Here is a 12,962-nt window from a genome sequence, read left to right on the forward strand (position 1 = left end):
AAAAAAAGAATCACCGTAAACACTATCTATCCCTCTCTTCATTATTATCAACTGCAAAAGGAAATAGAATAGAAAATAGAATAAACTTGCAGTCCAGTGTACAGTACTGTACTGTACTGTACAGCATATTGTATTGTACTATTGTGATCCGTTTTCTTCTTCAATACTGTACTGTACAGTAGTGCTGTAGACGTCGAGCGATTGGACGTCCAACGGACGTTCGATTTTGGACGTTCGGTATGTACGTTCGTTGTCAGATCGGACGTCGACGAACTGTACTGTACAGTACTGTACAGTATACTGTACTGTATACTGTACAGTCAGTTTGTATAATCCCACCCCAATACTATACAGTACATACTGTACTGTACGTTCAATGAACGTCCGACGTTCAAATTGGACGTTCGTACTGTACGTTCGTTCATTAAAACTGGCTAACGTCCACAGTACTAGTCATGACTGCAGTATACTGTACGCTGTTACGTACAGTACTACTGTATGTACAGTACAGTGTATAGTATACAGTACAGTAGTCTTATACCGTACTGTACAGTGTACACTATGTATATACTGTACTGTAGTGTTAACACTGTACACTGTGTACTGTACGTTGGTACGTTCAATGAACGTCCGACGTTCAAATTGGACGTTCGTACGTTCGTTCATTAAAACTGGCTAAGGTCCACAGTACTACTGTACAGTACAGTACAGTAGACCATAGCTGAGAGCGGGTAAGCAATGATTCAAACAACTTTTGCCATTCTCGTACTGTACAGTACTGTACAGTAAATTAGTATACTGTATTACTGTACTGTACTGTACAGTCATTTAAGGAATGTAATTTATAGATCTGTACTGTACTGTACTGAACTGTAAATAATCGTACCTTACCAATTAATTTTCTAGAGAATTTAGGACGACCTTCACACTACGAGTAAAACCAAACTTTCTTCTCTTTTATGGTATAAAGGATTTCGTAACTAAGTGATATGAACCTGGTATAAACTGAACTGAACTGATACTTCATTTGCTAGACGGAAGATTCTTGTACGAAGCCTTCCTTCCCATTACCTGTATATTTTAACGGCTCATGATACTATTGTACTGTACTGTACAGTATTGTATATTGCAATGGCATTACATAAACAGAAGGCATATATGTATGCGAAGGAATTTAATCTACGCTCAATTCGAGACAATTTACAGGCTTACAATCTAGTAACTAGACAATTTGATCAACGTGATATAGAAAGCAACGTAAATATTCACAGATTGGACAAAGGAAAGGTTTACGGATCACTGATAACAATGCAAAGGCATCCTCTAATGGATACCAAAGAATCGACACCAACAGTGAAGAGAAAACAACGCAGAAGAAAAAGGCGAAAAAAAAATAGTGGTACTAAGACTGTTACGAATTCCGATAACACTGGCATGAAGCCTGTAGGGTCTACTGAAAGCCATGTTAAGAATCACAAGGAGCACCTTAAATTACCAGATATATTTCGAAGCGGTACGACTGCAATTGAAATGGAGTCTGAAAATTTTGCGAAAGTTACTCCTAACGATGATACTGAAATAAGATCAAGTTACTTTGGTTTAGTCTCGTACAGTTCCAGTAGCAATGAAGCATCTGATGCTTGTGAAAGCTGCAACAATTTCAGTAATGATCGAATTGCGAGCGTGTGCCGTCCAAAGTCCGAGATAAGAACCTCGGGTAAAACAGAAACTTCCAGTGAAACAGAAGAATATGACTTCACTAATAATAACTGGAGAAAAAGTCACAGTAATTTATCTAGTTTTAAATGTTGGAAATGTAAACGTATCGGTCACTTAGCTAATGATTGTACAGTAACTCCTAATATCGATAGATCTTTACCTTTAGCCTCTAATAATAATAGTTATCAACGAGGAATTAATACATTTAATAAGCGACACGCTTCATCTAAATTAATCCACCTTTACCGTAAATGTCGAAAAATTAGAAAGCTTAAAGATCCATCATGTATACGATGCGGTACAGATACAAATGTTGCACTTTGCCTTGATTGCGATACCATGTTCTGCGATGGAAATGGTCATTTAGTTGATCATCTCTTGGAACATCCAGATCATAATAAGTTATTCTCCTTTAAGCTTCGTCGCTTAATAAAGTGTTGTAAACCAACATGCGATATTATTGATATTTACAAACTCCGAAAATGCTCGATTTGCTTAGATAAATTCTCCTCTAGACATTACAGTATGATAAATGCCCTTTGGTCTCAAACAGGAATAAGAAATATGCCGAACGCTGTCTGCTGTGAGGATCATTTTGAATGGCATCGAATGAATTGTGGAACGATTAGCGAAGAAATGTTTGCAGATCAAAAATTACTAGAAAAGAAGAAATCAAGCGGAAACGGTTTTGTTAGCGAATTTTTTTTTTAATTCGTAACTTAACTATGACTATATCTCAAGCATTTTTAAGTTACAGATAGCGATGCTTCTGTCGCCGTCGCGGTGATAGAGTATTAATATTTTACGGTCTTGAAGTCATTAATAAACTAATATTGACAATGTAAGGGTAATGAGCTGAGCATTCTGTAACGGATGATTGTAAACATAAAATCAGGTAATGTTTAATTAATTTTCTGCAAGTATTGTACCATACGGACTACTTAAAAGTCCCTGATTATGCTCTACATCTGAAAGGAGGCTACGAAAGTATAGCATTGAAGTAATGTATTTAAACTTTATTATTTCGCTTCTCTAACGGTATTTTAAAACGGAGAAATGGACAAATAGTAATTACCAAAAACATTTCATCTTTGATATGCTTGATCTCAGCTCTAAAAAATAAACTTTTTCGCGTGACATCCACTTTTACATATCACAACAATATTCGCAGTAAAGACTTGACCAGATACAGTAGTGTTAAAACTTAAAATGTAATGCATTGTTAACCTACTGAGAAAATTTTTTGCTAAAATACTTTTAGATGTTTGAGTAGACAACCATCCGAATACACTACTAGCTAGACACACTAGATAGTGCAGTCATGCTGTAGTCGTATGAGAAATTAATAGTTAACTTGACTGAATTGAAATTGTGATCAGTGACTTCTGAGTGACTTCGAGATTACTGCACTCCGGGTAGTTTTGACTACCTTTGAGCGCGTATCTGACTGCAGAGAGAAAGCAGAAGTAAAAGTAAATGAATTAATAGCAAACTAGCTTCGTAGTATCCGTTGTAAAACGAATACAGTTAAATTTTATTTTATAGTCCACTAAGATCCAATTGCCAAACTTAATATCGTGCCCTAAGAGGGCGAAATTATTAATTTTTATTATTATTTTAAATTGCCTTAGTCTCTCAGTATATGATTGAGTACAATATCAACTATAATTATTACAAGAATAAGAAATTTCATTCGCATGGTATGATGTGTGGGTTAACGTAAGGTACAGTCGTAGTAGGTATTATATTAACTTAAACCACTAAAATTCTAGGGCTGGATGAATTAGTAAAGTACGAATGACGTTAACGTTTATGTTAACCCATGATGATCAGTCGATATAATATTCCTAGTCGGAAATCAGCTTGGTGTACTGTAGATTTGGAGTAAGAAAATGGCGTTCGAATAACCATAAATACGCGTTAAAAAATTTTCTACAGATGACTGTACGGTGCATTATCTTGTAGGCATTATGCATTAGTTCATGTCACTATATTTACAGTATATAGCATTATATTATAATTATCCAAAAATGATTATCAAAGCAGTTTGGAAAATATAATAACGTTTAACGGAAATACCGTAACTTGTATCGATGGTTTATTTCAACCTTAATATCTGCTACTACAATTTTCATCTTCGTGCAGTTGATATACCGTGAAGATACCTTTACAGTTAGTTTTAAACGACGAATTGGCGAAGAGACAAACCGCTGGTACGTTGCGTTTCCCTTTTAAAGCTGTACCCATTCCATACAGTGCAATCATGATATAGCCTCATTCCAGTGTATTACCGTAATCTATGTTATAACAAATCTTTTAGTATACAGTACATATTAACGCATTACTCACATTAGACTATACGACTACTCTGCGTGTGCTTTATGGAATCATCACATCGACTTTAGTACTTTTTAAATACTGTACGCGTGTGCACTCACGTTATATGTACTGTATGCATGTTGGCACCAAAGATAAACTAAAAAGCTGCTTCTGTTCATATAACCTTACTAATACTTACGATTCTTTAAAATTTTGATACTGTTTTTCAAAGATCCTGAGTATGAGAGATATTACTGTCAAAAGCTAAGCAAATGTTTTCGCATCCCGTCTACACTTCGGATCTGCCACAATACAAGATAGATCTCACTATTTAACAAACAATTAAATACACCAAAAATTACTAACAGTTGTAACGGCAATAGTGTAAAATGTGACTAGGTCAGAAAATCATGTGGTAACATAGAAAACTGTATTACAATAGTGGTTAAAACATTTGGTCGTACCCACCTGGTCATTCGTCTAATTAAGTCCGTACGTAACACCTATTTATCCGCCTCTGTGATAATTGTAGATGATGCTTTATTTGTTTATAATATGAACTCTATCAAGAAAATCAAATATGACTCTATAAAGAATGCCAGTAGCGTTTTATATCTGGGGATGAAGTACAACTCTGGTGCTAGTGCAGGACTCAATCCTGGATCATCCTTCGTTAATCCTCCTTACATTCTACTCGTTGATGATGACTTCTATTTCCACGAAGATACAAATTTGGAATATGTAACTTATAGTACCCACAAGCGTATAATTCGATACGGTTTATAAGCACCGTATATTTTGCGTAAAAGATATTTGTTGCCTATTGGATTTAATGATGCCTCAAATTCTTACAATTTCTTATACCTCACCTATACTAATTTATAATAATTTGCAGCTTTTATCGGTACTAGAAGATACTGATATTGATAAATAGTTGGGGAAAACTTAAACATAGTGAGGATTTTTCCGGCTTACTAATTATCAGTACAAAACCCTTGGGTAAAACACAACTAGTCATACATACATCTAAATTTTACAATATCTCCATACCGCGGTATCTTGACTGCAAAATGTGCGACATTGTCCAAAATTTTTTCCTTGCCAAAACGGATAGAGTGCGAAAAGCAAGTGGTTGGAACCCCGCCTTAAAAAGCTTTTGAACACGAAGATTTTTTCATACAAATGAAGCTGTCTTGTTTAAAAGTAGCTATTTGTCCCACTGTTACAGCATATCACGGACCTGAGGCCCATTCCTGGATTGGATATCGAGAAAAACGGGATCAAGCCTTCCAAATTTCTGTCCGGTATCGGATTAAATACGGTATAAACTATTACGTACAGTACTCTGTGAGAAGACATCCGAAAATGTACAATGCGAAAAGATAGACTATTCCTTCAAGATATACAGTAGTTACTTACAATACACCCTCTGAAATTATGACTTGTAAAGAATTACTTAATCCTGCAACAGCATCACAATCTATCACTAATCTATTTGTTTTTGTCTTATTAAATTAAACGCATACATCCCACCCTTGAAATGAGCAGCTCGGAGGTATTTATACTACTGTTAAATGACTTTGATTATGGGTTCAGTTCAATAGGTCAGTATAAGATTCTTACAGTACTTTTTACCTAAAGATTTCTTCATGTAAAACGAATAGCTCTAAGGTAGTAATTTCTGCAGAGTACTGATTATTAAAATAGTATTCGTTATATCGCTAAGGGTGGCCACTGGGCCTTTAAATTTTGATTTCATGTAATATTCTGATGAAAATTGATTAAACATAGAATCTTTATAGAGTTTTCTACACAGCCATTCTGATTTTTACATTTTCTTATAACGGTTACTAAGTTAACTGAAATATTTCAGTTTATACATACCCTAATTTGCTTTAAAATGACAACCTTATAGGTAATTTACTATTTTCTTATTTATGTGCATCGCGTAATATCTAGAATATAACACTGTATTATGATCAATTACAAGGCTGAGGTTTGTGCAACTTGTTTGACAGAGACAATCTTTTTAAATGAAACGGATCAGCAATTGTTATACCCGTTTAATGCGTGTGGCTCTACCAGCGTTAACTGCATTTATACTTACACTATTGATTTATCAAATTTATCAACTTTCTAAAATTTCGTACCTAGTGAATTGACGAGAAGATGAAGAGCTAAAAACATATGGATATAATCGGCTAAAGTATCTGATGTTGCAAGATAGCAAGAAATAAATACTTCATTATTTAGCCTAAATGTTGCATGAACCACCATATTTGAAGTATTGTGTATGTGAGACTAGTATCACTTACAGTAAGATAAGCCTTATCTTTATTCGGTTAGAGTAAGTTTAACTCATAAGACAAATAATAGCCACTGCCCAGAAAGTTTGGATATACGTGTACGTATTTACCTTACTAAGCCCTATAAAAACCTGTTACTTTCAAGGTCAGCTACCCACTAATAATATAAAATTCTAATAGTTATTAAACAAAATTTAGCATAACATGAAAGCTTTGAATTACTTTATGTCCAGCAATAAATTTAAATCAATAATGAATAAATACATATCTGTTATGGACAGTGTGAGCATTTATCGAAGTCTAAGATTTTCCTATCATCATACACATACGAAAGTAACATCAGATGGCGATTCAAATGATATAAATTGGATTTCATTCAGTTACGAATACTTGTACAAGTAAATGATATTTGATAATACCTAATAATTTGATGCGAATGAGGAAAATATACCTTTAAGGACCTTATTGTCCTTATAGGAATTTCCATTTTACAAATTTAAAATGTTAAGTTGTAATTACGAGACGATTTAATAAGACCAACACTCCTATATTAGCTCGAAGTATTTTTATACTGACGACCTTCCGGAAATCAAAACTGAATATTGGTAGCCGAACCCCAAAATAAATACACCAATCGTAGCCGCATAATGATAGATAGTAAGATATTAAAAGCTTACTTTCAAAGTAAGATTTTATCTTCCTTTAAGCTTTAGTTAAATATTTGGGTAATCAATGAAATTAAAATTACAATTATCAAAGAATTACTTTGTTTTTAACTTAATTATGCAAAACACTTATATAAATATCATAGGGTAATACGCGAAATTAACCTAGATTTGTAAAAGAGAGGTTTTAAAACGTTTGAATACAGCGAAGACGTAACAAATATTTACAGTAGTAGCAACAGAAGGTTACTGCAGTATAGTTTTAATGTAAATGATATAAACACTCGTATAGAAAGAATTGTGACCGATGAATTGATTATTTTCTTAAAATAAATTTAGATTTGAAAAATTTCGTATTTAGAAGTCATTATAGAGTTGCGGCAGTAGTAACGACATTATTAGTAGCAGTACTTGTACCTCCAAGATTAAGCTGAGAAAGTATGATAATACCGATGATAGCCAGCAAGATTAGCACCAAAACGATGCAGATTATTTTTTTCTAAAATATCAATACAAGTATACATAGTTGAGGATCAGTTTAATTCTATGATGTTATATCTATTGTACGCGTGAAAAAGTACCGAATAGAAGCAAACATAAATTACTCGCCCAAGTAAGAATTAAAGTAGTTATAGTTTACTTATACCCGTAAATCCATTGCAAGAGAATATTGTTTATAAGATATATTATATAATTGATTACGTTTCATTAGAGTAATTAATATTGCTATACTCACAGTAATAAGGATCATATCATAACGTTACATGTAAGAAACGCTATAATATTTTCTTTATTGAATAACTTGCAGTATTAGGCTCACGTACTTCGTTTAGATTAAGCATTACGTTGATCTTAAGGTTACTTCATTTACTATAAGCCCTTTCAATTTCTAAACTCCCTTAAAACTACAGTACTTATTCCTACTACCCTTATTCGCACACCTAGTTTTATAGAGTGTAAGCGATTAAAATTATACAACTTATACGTATTTATCATCACTTACTATCTACAAGCTCGCTAGAGTTAATAAAATACCGTAGTGCTCTCATATGTATAATCCTCGGTGATACTTTTATTTTGCCTGCATACTGTATGCCTGATAAAGATAATGATTGCATACCTTACGGGCTGCTGATTGATATTCAAGGGCTTTCTTGACATCTGCTGTAGCCCTGTCAACATAATCAACGGCATTTCCAGCTTGATGTTCAATGCTATCGAGCATTTCCGCTTGATTTTCAACCAACATTGCTACATCTAAAAACATATCTTGTAAATCCTACCAATTAAGAAACACGATATTAGATTTATTATTTCGATAAAATTCTTTATTCGTAGCAATTTCTACAGGTAGTAATACCTCACGTACGATTACAATACATAACAAATGACATACTCGTAAATACACAGTCTGTATAAATAATTACCTTAACGCTCTTTTCCAGTAATAAAATATCGTCATGCCTTGTCTTAATACCCTCTAGGGCCAATCTCGCATCTTTAGTCCCTGGATCGACCTATACCATAAGTAGACAATAAATTTCAAAAATCATGATTAATAATCAAAAAATACTACTTAAACCAAATTATGACTGGTTTGTGCTAAAGCAAACTGAAGGATCATCTCTAAATTCGCCTGGCTTGGTACCGATTGAGTAAATATTTCCAAATCCCAATTTTCCAGCATATCTTCGACCTCCTCGTCGGTTGCAGGCTTTCCAGCTAAAATATTATATTATTTAGGTGAGATAGTTATCAGCTTTTTCATCACATAAATGATTGTGGTATTTAGCTAATTAGGCATAGATAATAGAAATTTCTGAACCTATGCTCAGTTGCCTCTTCAGCTTCTCCTTGCATCTATCTCGATATTCATTTTGAATTAGATTAAACTTCAACATAGCGTTGACTAAGCGATGCGATAGCGCGGCATGCTGATCACCAGTTACAAGATTCAAAAAAAATGTAAATGATACATGACAGTGCATTAAAATATAGTCATTAAATCGTACAGAATTATTCTAATGTTTCAATAGAATTGTGCCTGCATTAAATTCCTGTCATAATAGTATACATCATAAAATCGTACTTGAGTTCTCTTGATTCGAATTTCCGCGGAAGTATCGCTCGCTTCTCTAATTGATGCTTCTATATCTATTAAAGTTTACGATAGAATATAGTAATAGATTACACGATGTGTTAGATTAAGATACCACACTTGCATCTGTTTACTCTTTACCTCCACGATATTAAATCATACCATATTTACAATAGATCAGTATCTAAAGTGTTCGCGCTACAACAAACCTACTACATTAATTTTGCTTACCCTTTAATCGAGCTCTAGAACGATTTGTCTTCAGTTTTATAGAAGTCATAGCATTTTCCAATCTAGCTTTATCATCTGTTATATATATTATTTACTTATGCCAAAAATATAGGAGTATAATACGAATACAATACGTATAATTCGCAACATTTTATTTCCGTGCGCACCTATATACTTGCGGTATTTACAGGTATATCTACACATAAAGTACGTTTTACAAAAGTATTTCGTACAACTAACCGTAATCTACCTTCGACGCCGTTAGAATATCATTTTGTAGATCGTCCACATAATCAATGTCATTTTCTATTCCACTGAGATCTTGCTCAATTATTTCGATCTGAATAAATAGGATCCTTTACCGTTATTTAAAATGTATATTCTTTACGAACATACTAGGTAGAAATATAATCGCGCTTCTGATAAATGATCATTGTAGTGAAAACGTTATTAGAATCTACATGTATGTAATTATGTGTAGTTGTGTAATCTTGGGATAACCAACTGGATACGTATCCATGTATAGGTATATATTTATATATATAATTAATATGTAGTGCTACCATTATATTTGGATATATCGCTATTGCCTAATATGGTATTACGTAGATTAATATGTATTTAGAGATAGTATATACAAGATGTGTGTTCTTTATACAGCTAGGAGTTGGATACAATAAGCTAGATAGTACTTTGATGCTTAAATAATATAATAAAATTCTGTTAATACTTAACAACCACTACTCATACAATAAATCCATTTATCAAGATAAGATGCCGGTAACAATGTACCTGCTGTGGTATGATTAATAATGCGGTATATAGTTGCTGGCTATTTTCATGCTACAGCAATTTACGTATAACTCGACTATCAATAAACTAATTTCTATATTTCTCCTAAATTATTTTAAGGTAATGTGGATGTACTTCGTAAAACTTATAAATTTTGAGAACTATTTGCAACATATGTAATACATACACCCTCCAGTATTTTAGCAGGATTTGATTCATTTAAGTAGCAACTCACTTTTTAAAGCACGAATAGATAAAAAATAGTAACATGCCGACTTAATTGAAAGCAGTTTCAAAAGCATCATTCATAGCGTTGCATTACTTAGTGTTATAGCTAGATACATATATTTATACGATATCATCGGCGCAATAGTGAATTAAATTTAGTAAAAGTTAATTACGGCATGACAGTAGCACGGACTAATTTATGATCAGTTATCTGAGTGTTTAGCACAGTTTTAAATTCCAATTTGTGCTTCTCTCTTAGAATTTTATAACTCTTAAAGTAATGATGAATAACAGAAATTCCAAGAGCTCTTTGGGCCCATTCTAGTCAAAACCTTGATAATTTTATCATGTTTACAATAAAATGCTATTAGACTATCACCAGTTATGGGTTTAGCGACTTATTTGACAGGCTACTGTCGCGGTAGTATAAAACTTTACGTATTTGACCGAAATGAATGAAATTTACTTCTGGTGCTATCCTGCTTTCTATTCGGAGCTTAACCGTAACTTCAGCGCAGTATTATGCTTCAGTAAATAACATATTATCATCTATTATACGTATGCATAGTATTTTCATTCTTTCCGGGTAATCTTCTATCAAGCTATGCATTATTGGTAAGTAGATTAATATGGTACCTGCTTAAAGAATTCTCCCATAAATTCCTCTTCCTCTAGTGCAACTTCAGCCATTTCAAAACCAACGATGGCATGATTTGCATCCGTATTCTCCTCAAGTTGCACCTACAATGTTAGGTCAAATGTGTTAAAAATTAGAACTCTTAACGAAAGTATGAATAGATCACTATTACGTTATATTCTTTACATCCTTAATAACTGTTTCGAAAGTCAATTAATTAGACCAAAATGCTATTTACTATGAATAGGATTAATAATTCTATAGTCTACACAGGCGATGCTACTGCTCTTTATAGACGAACACAGTGGTCATTAACCAACCGCAAGCAGTAAATTTCGTACTAGTCTCGATCAACCTTGATAAGAGTGAAGTGCCGGTAATCAACTATGAGCGACTAATTTCTCTATCTGTATCATACACACCATAATAAAATTAGAACCGTAATGTTTTATATCTTTAAAATTAAGTGCATTAGATCCCTAACTATCATTATATCAAAAACATTATACTTGTTAATAGCAAGTAATCTATTTATGTTAATTCTCCTGTATGATATATAATTTAATAACTTAAATCCTTAGCGTTATTCTTGATCTAATACCTCTCTGATATCTGCTAATCTATCTCTCGCCATATCGTGTGAAAATTTAAATTTTCTCGAGAATAAGCACCAAAGATTAAAGATTTTTACAGCGAACAAAATTTGTATCTTGCTCTGTGACACGGGATATCTCGGTGTTCGTTATTAACCTTTCCTACTTATCTGTAATATGATAATTTCAGATTCTTCCGATTAACATATTTTTAACTAAGGATCTGTAACCACTTTAATTGCTTACGATTATAATATGAAATTTAATGATAGCATCAGAAAACCACTTAACACAGTGCAAACCTTTGAAATTAAATAAAGTTTCGAGATTCCAAGAAAACTTTTCCGCGTCCTACATCGTTCTGTAGCACTGAGATTGCTATCTCAACTAAAAGAATTATTGGATATGGTAGAGTAACTATATTCTTACAAAGTAATGCGCATGCTATACTTGATAATTGTCGGACACGGTAACTTCGCTATATCGAAGTAAAACTTTATTGTTTATAGATACAACATCTAAGCATGATGCTTACAATGTAAAAGTGACTCCCTACCTCGATCTGCAACCTGTAGTATGCAATTACAATTAAGAAAAGTGCTATTGTCTACATCACGTGAAGTGTAACCATAGAATCACTATAGAATAATGAAATATAATGAAAAAACTCATTATAGATATGTAAATTACAGTACCTAAACTGTTCAAGTGATCAGTTTACGTCATAACTGTAAATATAACACGCCAATGTTTTTATTTATAAGTTCCAATGCATGGGTACCAACGTTCTATTCAACTGTTCAAAGCTTATCGAAGATATATTGATTATTTCAAGAGTTTATTAGTAGTAAGAATATGTTTATCTCAAACTGTCTTTTTTTCCAAATCACCCAGTAAAAATCTTTTAATCTAGCCAATTTACCTAAAATATGCAGAATACAATTTCTTTTATACCGTTTTTTGCTGTTACACTCCCAATTTGACGTAGCTAATACTTTGTTACAGTATCTTCGGTCTTGTTAGGGGAAAATTGCATGAAGCAATTTACTTTCGCCGCTTAGTAATCTTATCGACGGTCGCAATGTATCAAGACATCAATAACAACCTGAGCTGATACTGTGCATGTCAGTATATCATATAACGAAATTGCATCCATATATTATGTCATCCTTATTCGATATTATCGAATCTACGAACAAAAATACTATTAATTATCTATACCTGACGTTAAATTCTTAGTAAAATTGGTACGTTAAAAACTAAACTTTTAGATATTTATAACACAGAACAGAAAATCTAGAGAAGTGAAAGTACAGTACTACGCTTATAAAGTTCAATAATTAATTTGTAGAACGTGCCGTATCAATTTCGTAA

At 33.0% G+C, this 12,962-nt stretch overlaps 2 protein-coding genes across 2 annotated transcripts; one reads left to right on the forward strand and one right to left on the reverse strand.

Annotated features, from left to right (window-relative positions):
- Positions 1–1,131: 1,131 nt before the first annotated feature.
- TRIADDRAFT_59127 (uncharacterized protein) lies at positions 1,132–2,430 on the forward strand (the record flags this gene model as incomplete). The annotated part of the gene is made up of 1 exon (XM_002114997.1): positions 1,132–2,430. The coding sequence occupies one exon, from the start codon at positions 1,132–1,134 to the stop codon at positions 2,428–2,430; it is 1,299 nt and encodes a 432-aa protein (XP_002115033.1).
- A 4,946-nt stretch (positions 2,431–7,376) lies between these two features.
- On the reverse strand, positions 7,377–11,629 carry TRIADDRAFT_66401 (syntaxin 1.3; the record flags this gene model as incomplete). Its single annotated transcript, XM_002115159.1, has 10 exons — positions 7,377–7,508; positions 8,130–8,288; positions 8,437–8,526; positions 8,658–8,731; positions 8,835–8,943; positions 9,099–9,163; positions 9,339–9,413; positions 9,579–9,678; positions 10,995–11,099; positions 11,597–11,629. The coding sequence occupies 10 exons, from the start codon at positions 11,627–11,629 to the stop codon at positions 7,377–7,379; spliced, it is 942 nt and encodes a 313-aa protein (XP_002115195.1).
- Positions 11,630–12,962: the final 1,333 nt, after the last annotated feature.

This window comes from Trichoplax adhaerens, genomic scaffold, assembly GCF_000150275.1.
Source record: "Trichoplax adhaerens TRIADscaffold_9 genomic scaffold, whole genome shotgun sequence".
Classification (NCBI taxonomy): domain Eukaryota; kingdom Metazoa; phylum Placozoa; class Uniplacotomia; order Trichoplacea; family Trichoplacidae; genus Trichoplax; species Trichoplax adhaerens.